Source organism: Aplysia californica, unplaced genomic scaffold, assembly GCF_000002075.1.
Source record: "Aplysia californica isolate F4 #8 unplaced genomic scaffold, AplCal3.0 scaffold00287, whole genome shotgun sequence".
NCBI lineage: Eukaryota > Metazoa > Mollusca > Gastropoda > Aplysiida > Aplysiidae > Aplysia > Aplysia californica.
The window spans coordinates 119,390-131,208 of record NW_004797557.1 but is presented as its reverse complement, the minus strand read 5'-3'; the positions used below and the strand labels follow the sequence as shown (position 1 = coordinate 131,208).

At 40.6% G+C, this 11,819-nt stretch overlaps 1 protein-coding gene across 1 annotated transcript in view; it reads left to right on the top strand.

Annotated features, from left to right (window-relative positions):
- Positions 1–6,244, top strand: part of LOC101845339 — a gene marked incomplete at its 5' end in the record, with an annotated part of 16,398 nt that extends 10,154 nt beyond the window's left edge. The window contains 2 exon segments of the mRNA XM_005101523.3: positions 574–705; positions 2,225–6,244. Of these exon segments, the coding sequence (XP_005101580.1) occupies positions 574–705; positions 2,225–2,457 (365 nt within the window). The 3' untranslated portion in view covers positions 2,458–6,244.
- Positions 6,245–11,819: the final 5,575 nt, after the last annotated feature.

The following is an 11,819-nucleotide window of genomic DNA, read 5'->3' as shown; positions in this document are numbered from 1 at the left end:
ATAGATAGATAGATGAAGAGAGAGAGAGAAAGAGAGAGAGAGAGAGAGAGAGAGAGAGAGAGAAAGAGAGAGAGAGAGAGAGGGAGAGAGAGAGAGAATTCAAAGACCTGTCATTGTCGTCAGCAGACATCCACAACACCTCTTGTTCGTAATTAATATGTCAGCCGGAAGAGTTTTCCTGAGATTGACGTCACTGAACACGAGAAAGTTTAATTAGGCAGTTATATCTTTACTTTTTACCCCCATTTTTCTCCAAACCCCCAACCCTTTCAAAACCATTGTCTCTTTGTACACCGTCCATACAGTATTGACATTTAAAAGAGATGCAGCACCTGAAAAATGTGGCAAAAATGACTGTCCGGATTTTAAGAGAAATGTTAGCAATCCTTCCATTGATCTGAATAGCGGACAAAGCAATGTACGTTCTATTGTTTCCCCTCGAGTGTGAAACCAACAGAGAGCGTTGTAATGGGTAATCACCGGGGATTACCGAATACATGAATTCTATTCCTATTTGGGTAAATAAATAATGTCTCTAACTCACGCGTCCATGTTTCTTTTGTATCTTCCTAGTGTTTGCCATTTGGTGCTCACAGTGCACGCCCACAGACCCTGCATGTCGTAGCGGGTACGTCCAGCCACAGCAATGCCCCGAGAACAAGACCCTGTGCTACACCTACAACCTTTACATCATCCAGGGTGGAGGTAAGTCCTTTCCACTTCCATTTTAACGACTGCTCTCTGGTCAAACAGACCCTATTAGATTGAATGCGGTAATGGTGCTGACCAGTGCTCACCATATCACACTTTTTTGCTTCATCCGATTTGACCCGAAAGTCCACAAGGGCCATGTTTCTCTTGTACCTTCCTAGTGTTTGCCATTTGGTGCTCACATTCCGGGCGTTAACAAAAGATCTGACCCTGCAACGTCATGTGAACACGCACTAGTCGTCTGATTGGCTGCTGGCAATGATTTTCAACAAAATTTGCTCCTCCAAGAAGGGAATTTTGACCCTTTTAAGTGTATCACACCTTTTTAAAAAGGGATTTGACCATGCCTTCTGTTGTGGGCACTGAGTATCAGGCAACTAGACCAAAAGCCAACTCACTCCAGCTGAAATGTATGAGATACACGATACCTAAATGTATTTTTTATTAGTGTATTTTCAGTCATTTATGCTTTAAAATTTTTTAATTTTTTTTTATAGTAGAGTGTTTTACGGCGCTCGCAACTGCATAGGTCATATGAGCGCGCGGGACACACCTAATATTTTCAGTTGGTAGGAAATTTTGAATTTTGCCCGGGTGGCGGCCGAAGCCTACTCTTATCGATTTTAGACCACCAAGGGATCTTTAACGTGCGCAACTTGCACACGGGCCCTCCGAGATTTTTTCGCCCTTGTCCGAGAAGGCTAGGTGTAGATCTTTCCTACCAGAAGATCAGGGGTGTGGCTGAAAGACTGCAGTAAGAAGAAGCGAAGGAGTAGCAGTAGAAAGGCTACAGAAAGAATCAGGAGCCCAGAGGAAGGGGCAAAGGAGGTGACGGGGTGAGGGCAGAAAGTGGAGACGAAAGCAAACGACAGAACATTGCTAGAGAGCAGGAAATGAGGTGAAAGGAGACAAATTTAGAGAAGAAAATTTTTCGGTCGCTACCCGGATTCGAACCCGGGACCTTTTGAGTGAGAGGCCAACACCTTAACCTCTAGGCCACGAGAGCCCCCCATTTATGCTTGAAGGTAACGTATAACTTTATCTGTGTTATATTTAAAAGAACAAAAAATTATGTCCAGCTGAGTTCTAAAGTCTCAGGAGAGTAGAAAAGCGTTAGGCGTTTATATTCCTCGTATACCAGCTGGGACTAACCAAGAATATAATACTGGACAGTCACAAAATTTAGAAAATGGACGGAGGACTGTAACTAAATTTGGCATTTTTTGGCGTTGTATGGACTGCGGTGGGAGACACCGACTTTACCGTCTTTGTATTCGGTGATTTTTTCTCTAGTTTGGTCAGAGTTTAACGGCGCTCGCATCATCCGTTTACATGATCTTACAGTGTTCATAGGGCTGTTAAACTCATAGCACAGCAAACACTAGCATAGTATAGTATAGCATAGCATAGCATAGTATAGCATAGCATAGCATAGCATAGCATAGCATAGCACAGCATGACTTGGTCACAAAGTAAACCGTTGTGTCACCTAACAACCGATGTGTGTCCCCAGGCCAGGGCACGTACCGGGGCTGTGCCGCTGCTGTGAGTCGGGCCTCACAAGGCTGCCATGACGTCACGATCCTGTCCCGGGAGGCCGTGGGCTGCACCTACCTGTGCGACTGGAACAACTGCAACTCCAGCTACGGCGACGGCCAGGAGAGGACCAACCTGCTCCAGAGACGGCGGCGAAGGTCTAGGAGGTCAAGGCTCACGGACGTTCTTCTGACCGGAAGGTCGAGTTGAAACCGGAGACGCACGCGGCAAATATTTATTGAACTGACTGTTGTAGGGCGTGCAGGGGGATATTGCTGGTGTGCACTGGCTTGGCGACGGTTTGGACTTGTTCTTGTACGCTTACACACACGTGCAGCATACACACATACAAACAGACATATTCACTAACACACAAACAAAATCACAAGAAGATACACACAAAAAACATACGACAAGGGCACACGCACAGACATGCACATACACTAGTTTTAGGACAATGCAAAGTTGATATGTTGCGTATTATGTAGTCATGCGTGAGAACGTTTAAATTGCAACCTTTTCATAATTAGGTTACTAGTACTCAAAACCTCTATCTGGAGGCTTATGTTTAACGAACCGTTTTTTCATTTTTTTTCTCGAGAATTGCTTTACAAGATTCTAAAATGATAGCTACTCTTACTAATTATTAGAAAAACTCCTAACACTTGTGCTCTAAGACGTATACAAAGAGCACACGCCAAAGTGTGTTTACGTGTATTTATGTGTGTGTGTGTGTGTGTGTGTGTGTGTGTGTGTGTGTGTGTGTGTGTGTGTGAGTGTGTTTGTGTGTGTATGTGCGTATGCGCATATGTATGCGCTACAAAACCTAAGCTCAAAGATTCTAAATATTCTATGATCTATAATTTGCTCCTGCACTCATCTACCGCCTCCCTACTACAGTCAGTATACAAGCTCCACACAAACCCTCTACAAAGGACATCTGGCACAAATCGTAGCAGAACCAGCAGAACGTGGAAGCTCTTTGCTTTCTTGTTTTCTTCATCTTGTCATCCTAGTAATTTCCCATTTGAATGTGCATTCGCTTTTGTTAAACTGTTTTGTTGAAGTTTCCGCTGCAGACTTCATGTACACAAAAGATCGCACGGCTGTGAATCTGTTCAATGTCAGTTGTTTACACAGAAAGATATTCTCTTGGAATACGTAAAAATTGCTGTATTTCCAACAAAAAACAACAACAAACAAACAGAAAGTTGAAGGGAACAAGTTATAATTACAAGAATTTTCAATCTTGCTCCCCCTCCCTTTTTAGAAGAAGAAAAATGAGATTCTTAACCTCTAGGAACCATCAGTATCCTCCCCTCCCCCTTCTCCAGCCCTATGACTCCCCGCACCCCAAACCCATTCTGAAAGTAATATATTATATTCCTCGACCATTTCATGTTTCCTTTTATGTATGCAGTGTGGTGGCGTCTTGTACTGTCTTGTGATCTTTACAGTATTGCACTGCCATCTGCTAATTTTCAAATGATATTATTGGAGTTCAAGTTTCTTTGTCTGTCTCATTCAGCTGTTTGTTCTGTGCTTCACTTTGGGTAAATCTTTGCTTTCAGATCAAAGGCGTGGTTTCCATAAAATGGCTGTAGTATAGATCTACTTGAGGTCTCAATTCTTAAAAATAAGTTAAAAACGTCTTTCGGATTTGATGTCATGGCTACCACCCCCCTCCCCTCCCCGCGAACCGCGTTGGTCCTATTGAGAGTGGAACACCAGAGTATGCCAAATAAATACCGATTTGAGAGAGACTCCATGAAGACCCCTTTCTCCATTATCACGTGATTTTCGCAGAAAGTCTGTTCTGACTTCTCTCTCATATTGACATTGAGTACGGTTTCTGGTATTTTATTGCATGCTTTGGTTGCCATGACTTAACAACAAAATGTAGTATACAAGTGTATTGCAGTAAGTCCCCCCCCTTTTCATGTTGGAATGCTATGCGAAAGATTCTTGTTAGAATTCCTAACCAGGCTTCCTTCTTGTTTCGAGAGTATTCATGGCTATCCGCCCAAATGAATGGGCTATATTGGAGATTGACGTTAAGTCGGAGACCTCCTCTTCTGAAATAACCCTGCTGTGCGTACACGGGTTTTGAACCAGCATAACACAGTGTTTTCATCCACGAAACGAATGCCTGATACTTGAGAGTTTTGGTTTCGAAATAATTGGAAAAATGTAGCGTCATATCACAATTTTTTTCTAACCCAAGCCGGTGTGAAAATACGTTTCCATTCGTAAACGAGCCCTAAAGTCAAACCTCATTGTAAACCCTCTGAGCGAAAACTTTCAAATGGCGTTGGAAAGTGAACATAACCGAGCAAACCATTACACTTGAACCTTGACTACACAAAAGAAAAATGGTCTATACTTGAGAACGCTCACACAAATACTGATGTTTATATTTTTGATTCATTATTTATTTATTGATCGCTTACCCGTTCTTAGGTAATGTTTACAGTGTGTTACTCTTTGTTTTGGTTAGACTACAAATACCATATTTGACGATGCTCGATGGGCAAATATTGTTTTAGCTCTGTTACTCAGTAGTTGACAGCAGATAGAGCCCTATATTGTGTTATTAATTTCAGACAAGCCTTACACCCAATCATTTTCACTCCATTCCATGTTCCCTCATATGATTTCACGAACAAAACGACCCTGAATCAGGTGACAAAAATAACGTACCCCCTCCTCCCCCCCTTCCCCACGGCCTCCACGCAAACGACATGTCTCATAATGTTGCGCAATAGGTTAATTAGTTGGAGGGTGGGGGTTGTACTTTGGTTTTACTTATCAAGTAACTTGCTTTCTACAGAGAGACATTTCCGTCATAAATATTGGTCAACATTGAGTTGGCTCGCTGTCAAATTTAAAGTTAATAAGTTCTGTAATGAGATAACAACTGAACACACGGGAACTCTATCTTCATTTCAGTATTTACAGTAAGTCCCAACTGATATAACTCAGCACTGAGTTCCCTACTGAAAATCATAACTTTGTTATGAGCCTGGCTTGAAAAAATTGGCACACCAATTTGCGAAGGCAGATAGGTTAGACCTCTCGGAAGGGAACAGAATCAAATCTATCATATAATTAATCAGAGGAATCTTTGAAGAGGTAGTGTTCAAAGTTAGCTTGCTTTTGAGTAAGGTCGTTTTCGGTCACTGTCGCAAACGTTGCTTTCAAATGAAGACGGAATGTTCTCTCACAAAGTTATTATTTTTCAAAAAAATTGCTTTGGGATCCGATCGAAAAATTAAAATTGTTGAAATATAAGACACTCGATCACTTCATACTCATCAGAGCCCATAATTTGTTCGCAAAAAATAATGATGAACTCAATGAACTACCATTTATTTAGGAAACTCCCTTGAACTTGTCAAAAATGGGGTGAATATTAATGCCATGCCATCCAAATGTTAAAGCCCACAAGCGAAGCTCGTGGGTACGTTAGTGGACTGATTGACACAGAGAAAGAAATGGTCGGAAACATAACAGATAAGTAAAGATATTCACAGCGATTTTGAATAAATAGAATCCATCAGTGGTGCCCATTTGGCATTCACTCAGCATCATCATTTCACTTTTATAATGTTTATTTGCAAACACTGATGGAATTATGCTTATCAAGCTTTGATTCAACTGATTCTGGTGTTTCTATTTTGCCATAATGCCTAGCCTATTTTCTTTCTCTGCTTTCAAGCGTCGATGTATTGTAAACTACTTTCACTCGCTATTAATGTTTGAGAAAGTATTCACTTGAAGTGTGATGCGCACTATAGTGCATGTTGCTTAAAGTAGTTGACGACATTGACAGGTCGAAATGACAATTAAATTATTCTGCCGATAATGTCAATGATGCAGTTAAAACATTTATAATTCTTTTGACGCGTGTCGATGTGTTTCGCAGACATTTTATTTCAGGCACAAGTCATGAGCTGTTTTCTTTATGTCGATGTCACAATAAAAGCAGAGAAGTGATTTCATGTGAGTTATCTTTTTATTTCATCAATGTAGGTGTTTTACGCCACCATCGACACAATTTAAAGTATTTACGAGTCGGGTTTTGACCTCTCTGCCAGGACCAATACGGACCTAGAGGGATACAACGTCACAGTACAATGGAGATACTCGATTTTTTTTTTTAAATCGCCGCAGACGGGAAGCGAACTCAAGTCTTCTGCATGGGACCACAAAACGCTAATCGCTGCAGCATTGACGCCGATTTACTTCTGAGCATATTTCTGTTATAAAAAACCCCTACAAAAACAGCATGCCGTTAAATAAAACATCACAAAAGTTTCCCACTCACGAAGTACCGAACGTGAATGATAATAATAATAAAAATAACAATAATAATGATGATGATGATGATGATGATGATGATGATGATGATGATGATGATGATGATGATGATGATGATGATGATGATGATACTCGTGCACCTAAATATACTCTAACACACACACACACACACACACACACACACACACACACACACACACACACACACACACACACACACAAGACAGACAGACAGACAGACAGACAGACAGACAGACAGACAGACAGACAGACAGACAGACAGACAGACAGACAGACAGAAAGACAGACAGACAGACATGGCATGCACGCTCGAGGAAATGTGGAGAAAATTTGAGGTAAACATCCAAGTGGCGTCTTATTTTACATACTTTCCTCTTAACCTGATGCCTTGTTCCGGGTACAATGTCTATATTTTTGCTAAGATCTATTCTTCGCCTAGTTTTGGACACGAAGCTATACAGCAACTCATCCATGTTGTCATGTAAAAAAAAAAAGATAAGAGAAACCATAGGGATATTGCCCTTTTCCTTGTCTTAACTGTCAACCCAGATCCCCGGTTTTCATCAGCCTTATTGATTCATCTGTCGTCTGTAAACAAACATACACCCACTCTCCTCTCCTTTTTACCGCCTAAAAATAACTTAAAGAAGCAACATATTCATGTATGTGTTTTTTTAGGAGACTGCTGGGAATTTCAAGGAAAGAAAAGAAAAAAAAAATGAGTTCGTGCTGAAAGAAGCCCACATGGGCCGCTCACTAATAAAGACAGTCAGGAAGAGACAATGCACTTTCTGGGACACTAGAATAAACAGAAAAGACTTAAACATCCTGCTCTCACTATAAAAAAACAGAGGACAGGAGTAGACCCAGAGAAACCTACTTGGAAAACTTAAACACACGGCGACGCCGAAAGACTATGATACTCGTAATATTAATATTAGTGAATTAGTGTTTTACAGAGCATCCGAGCGGAGATGTGAATGACGAACCGTGATCGACGGTGTCCGTCTGAAATCTAGCGGCTTATGGTATTGATATGTTTGTACAACGACATCATCATCATCATCAACAACAACAACAACAGCAACAACAACAACAACAACAACAACAACAACAACAACAACAACAACAACAACAACAACAAGAACAATAACAACAGCAGCAGCAGCAACAATAACAACCAAACAACGAAGAGGCATTAACTAATTACAACAACAACATTAACAGTAGCAAGAACAACAGCAGAAGCAGTAGCAGCGACAGAGGCAATTTACAACAACATCATGATCACCACCATCCCCAAAAACAACAACAAGCTAAAAAAAACAACAACACAACATCACTAACTTGTCTAAAGCATATTATAAAAAAGTAGACCTGACAATTGTAGTAATTTGTCCCTGGCGAACACATTTGTTATGACTTGTCCTATTTTTTAAATAAACAATATTGGCAATTTAACAGAGTTGCTTACAGTTCATGAACTCAAACAAAACATCACGAGGCGAACAATGACCTTATCATTATCAGTAAGTTCAGTATCGTGTTTGTAAGTTATTTTCATTCCATTCACTGAAAACACTTGTACCCTACTATAGCCTTTATCTTTAACTTTGTATACCTTTCTTTGAGTACCTTGTCCTAGTCTCAGAATTTACAAACGTAGATAGCCGATACCACCCGCGAAAACAACCCGACTTAGAAAGTAAGATAATGTGTATACAAACACAAGCAAACACACACAAACAAATATACATTCACAACAACAATAACCCAAAAAACAACAACAGACAGGTAGACAGAAGCATGTGTATAACACACACACACACACACACACACACACACACACACACACACACACACACACACACACACACACACACACACACACACACACACATCCAGAGACAGCAACGTTCCCAAATGAATAACCAAAATCTCACCAGTGGAATTTAGATGATTGAATTAACACTGTAGTTCATACGATCGCAATCGTGATTAAACAATTTACAAACTTAATCTATTCTCACTTTACACCACAGCATCGACTTCCTCAGCTCAACATAATTTCTCTTCTAGAGAGAGAGAGAGAGAGAGAGAGAGAGAGAGAGAGAGAGAGAGAATGTGTGTGTGAGAGAGCATACGGGTGGTAGGAAGGCGCTACTGGAATGTCTTATTTCCGTTCTTTGTTTTTGTTGTATGGCTGTCTTACTTTTTCTCAGAGCTAAATGGCCAATAATGTCGATATGCTTCTCTTTAGTAAAACATTATCTAATATAATTGTGCAATATATATCACGACCAGCTGCAAGTGTCAGTTCTCTTTTGTACAGGCAAGTGGAAGGTCAAAGTCAAGTTGAAAAAAAGATCGCCGGCCCTCCCCGTGCACTCAGCCTTTTTACTATTATAAACCTTCAACCCCACACCTCATCCAGTTCTATACGAGATGGGATGGGCTTTTCCTACACTCGTGCAAGATGTTTTTGGGTCCAAAGAACTCGACCTTGCATGGCAATAGCATAATTTTTATAAAGTAAATCTAAACAGTAATACAACGGGACAAATTACGTCACCCATTTATACAAAGTTATAGCGTCTTGGATATACTTATCTGTTTGGAAAGGTATGCAATGTAGTGCAAAGCCCTACTGTATGAATACACCGCACGCTCTGTCTTCCGTCGACGTGTTCTTTAGACTGGGACATTGTTTTGCTCTAAGTCCAGGGTCTCAACCTCAAATATCTGGGTGGTCGATGGAGGTAGAGTTTGGCAGAGCCTGGACGCGTGACGCATTCCACAAAAAAGTTTCTTGGGGTTAATTTTTTAAAGTACGACTCATTTACTATTCTCAATCTTTATCAATAGCAGTTCGGAACATGGACAGTTCTTGACACAATAAGCTTCTCTTACCTACTCTATGCAGCCAGAGACCTTGCAGCGCTTCCTGTTATACAGAGCTCAGCCACAATTGGCTCGCGGAAAGGAGGCAAAAGGGAGCCTCAATATGGCTTAAATTATAGTATGTTCATCACTAAGTTTGGACCTGATTTTTTTTTTACTTATTAAAGTTCATAGTGCAGAAAAGCGTATCACACTGATATGTGCTAACAAAAGGCATACAAGATTCGATTGAGGATCCTAGGAAGCATCCGGAAGATGGCGGGACAATTCTCTTTAAAACATGACCAAACTTGGACCACTCTTTGGTGTCAAGTTGGAGCTGCAAAATATAGTCCCACTGGCCTCAGTTGGAGAGGGGGGGGGGGTGAGTTTGAGATCCCTACTCTAAGTCGTTCATTTCTCTTTAAAATGAAATTTTCTGAACTGGTTTGATATAGCGGTTATGTCAAAGAGAAAATTAAAAAACTACGTATATCAATCGTGGGCGTGTAACATAAGGGAGCGTTGTCATAAAAATCAAAATTACTTTGGTAATTACTTTCTATATTTCACCATTGCGCATTTGATTCCATTTTCCAAAAGAGCGGTGCATCTTGGTTATGTGTCCAGAATGGGGTAGTAATTTTGTTTTTCTAAAATAACTTCTTTGAGAAACGAAACAAAAAGATTCCCATCAGCACATTTATGGATTTTCGAGGACTTTCTAAGGAATTGATCCATCTTGTACAAAGTATCTATAGATACCTGCACTCTTACTGAAATACTCCAAGAGTTTAAAATTATGACTGAGAGGTTCAGGCAACTTTCCTTCACTTAGATATTCCACAATGGTTGCTATCATTTGACTAGGAAAAGGGGAAAAAGTAAGATAAAAACGTTATTTCATATTTGTTGGTTGTTCTACAGACTCATTTTGCAATACATTCGGGTAAGTTAAAATGTTTCTACTGCAAATGTGTTGTTTTGTCATCAACGTGGATTAATTTAGATACCAAAGGCAGTACCTGTTGTTAAAGGGGTGTAACTATGAAAAACGTTGTAACCTTTGGCAAAAGGGAACATTGGTGGTGATTGATATCCCTTTTCTCTGGGTCATTTGACCGGTGCCTTCAAAATACATCCAAAGCATATCATTTTTGTTTTGTAAGTGCTTTACGGGGCTCGCAACTGCACGCGGTCATATGAGCGGGCTTGACACATTAGTAAACATTTTCAGTCCGTTGAAAATTTTGAATTTTGTCCGGGTGGTGGTCGAAGCCTACTCCAATCGATTTTGGACCCCCATGGGATCTTTAACGTGCGCAACTTGCACACAGGACCTCCGAGATTTTTCGCCCTTAACCGAGAAGGTTAGGTGTTAGGACTCACCTACCCTAAGATCAGAGGTGTGGCTTAAAGTTAAGGACAGCAGTAAGAAGGAGTCAGTGAGCAGCAGTAGAAAGGCTGCAGAAAGAGTCTGAGCCAAAAGGAAGGTGTAAAGGAGGTGAGGGGTGGGGACAGAAAGTGGAGACGAAAGCAGACGACAGAACATTGTTAGAGAGCAGGAAAGGAGGTGAAAGGGAAAAAAATAGAGAAGAAAATGTTTCGTCGCTGTTCTGAGTCAAATCGGAGACCTATTAAATGAAAGACGATCACTGTAACGTAACCTCTCGACCACGACAACCCCCGCTCATAAATGTATATTGTGCCTCTTAAGTCAGTTTTACTTTTCTGTTGTTCTATGTTTTTACCTCCTCTCTCATTCACCCTTTATACTCATTCGTCCACTTCCCCTTCCCCTTTTTTCTCCTCCTCTTACTCCTTTTTCTCTTCCTCCTTCTCCTCCTCCTCTTCCTCCTCCTCCCCGCCTCTTTGTTCTCTTTTTTAAAAACCCAACAATGACATACGTGGCCCTGAACCATTTTTTCTTGTTATGTAAATGTGGACAGCGGGTCTTTTTGCTGAGAAAAAAATGTCATCTATAATTTCTTCAAGCAGAAAATGAACATGTATTTTTATCCCAGCTTGGTTATTTGAAACATCAAAATTGTAAGGTTAAAAAAAGCAACGGAGAGACAGAGAAGAGTCTTGCATGTCTTTTCCAATACGCCCACTTGTTGGAAGTGGGATTGCACATAATGATGTGTAAAAAATATTTTATTTGAAACATTTTCAGTAGTGACTCTAAATCCAATTATTATTTTTAAAAAACTATATTGGATGAAAGTAACATAATTTTTGTTGTTGCTATTTTGTTGTTTGTTGTTTACTTGATTTATTATTGAATTTTCAGTGTGGGTGCGCGTGCGCGCGCACGCGCGCGCGCGCGTGTGTGTGTGTGTGTGTGTGTG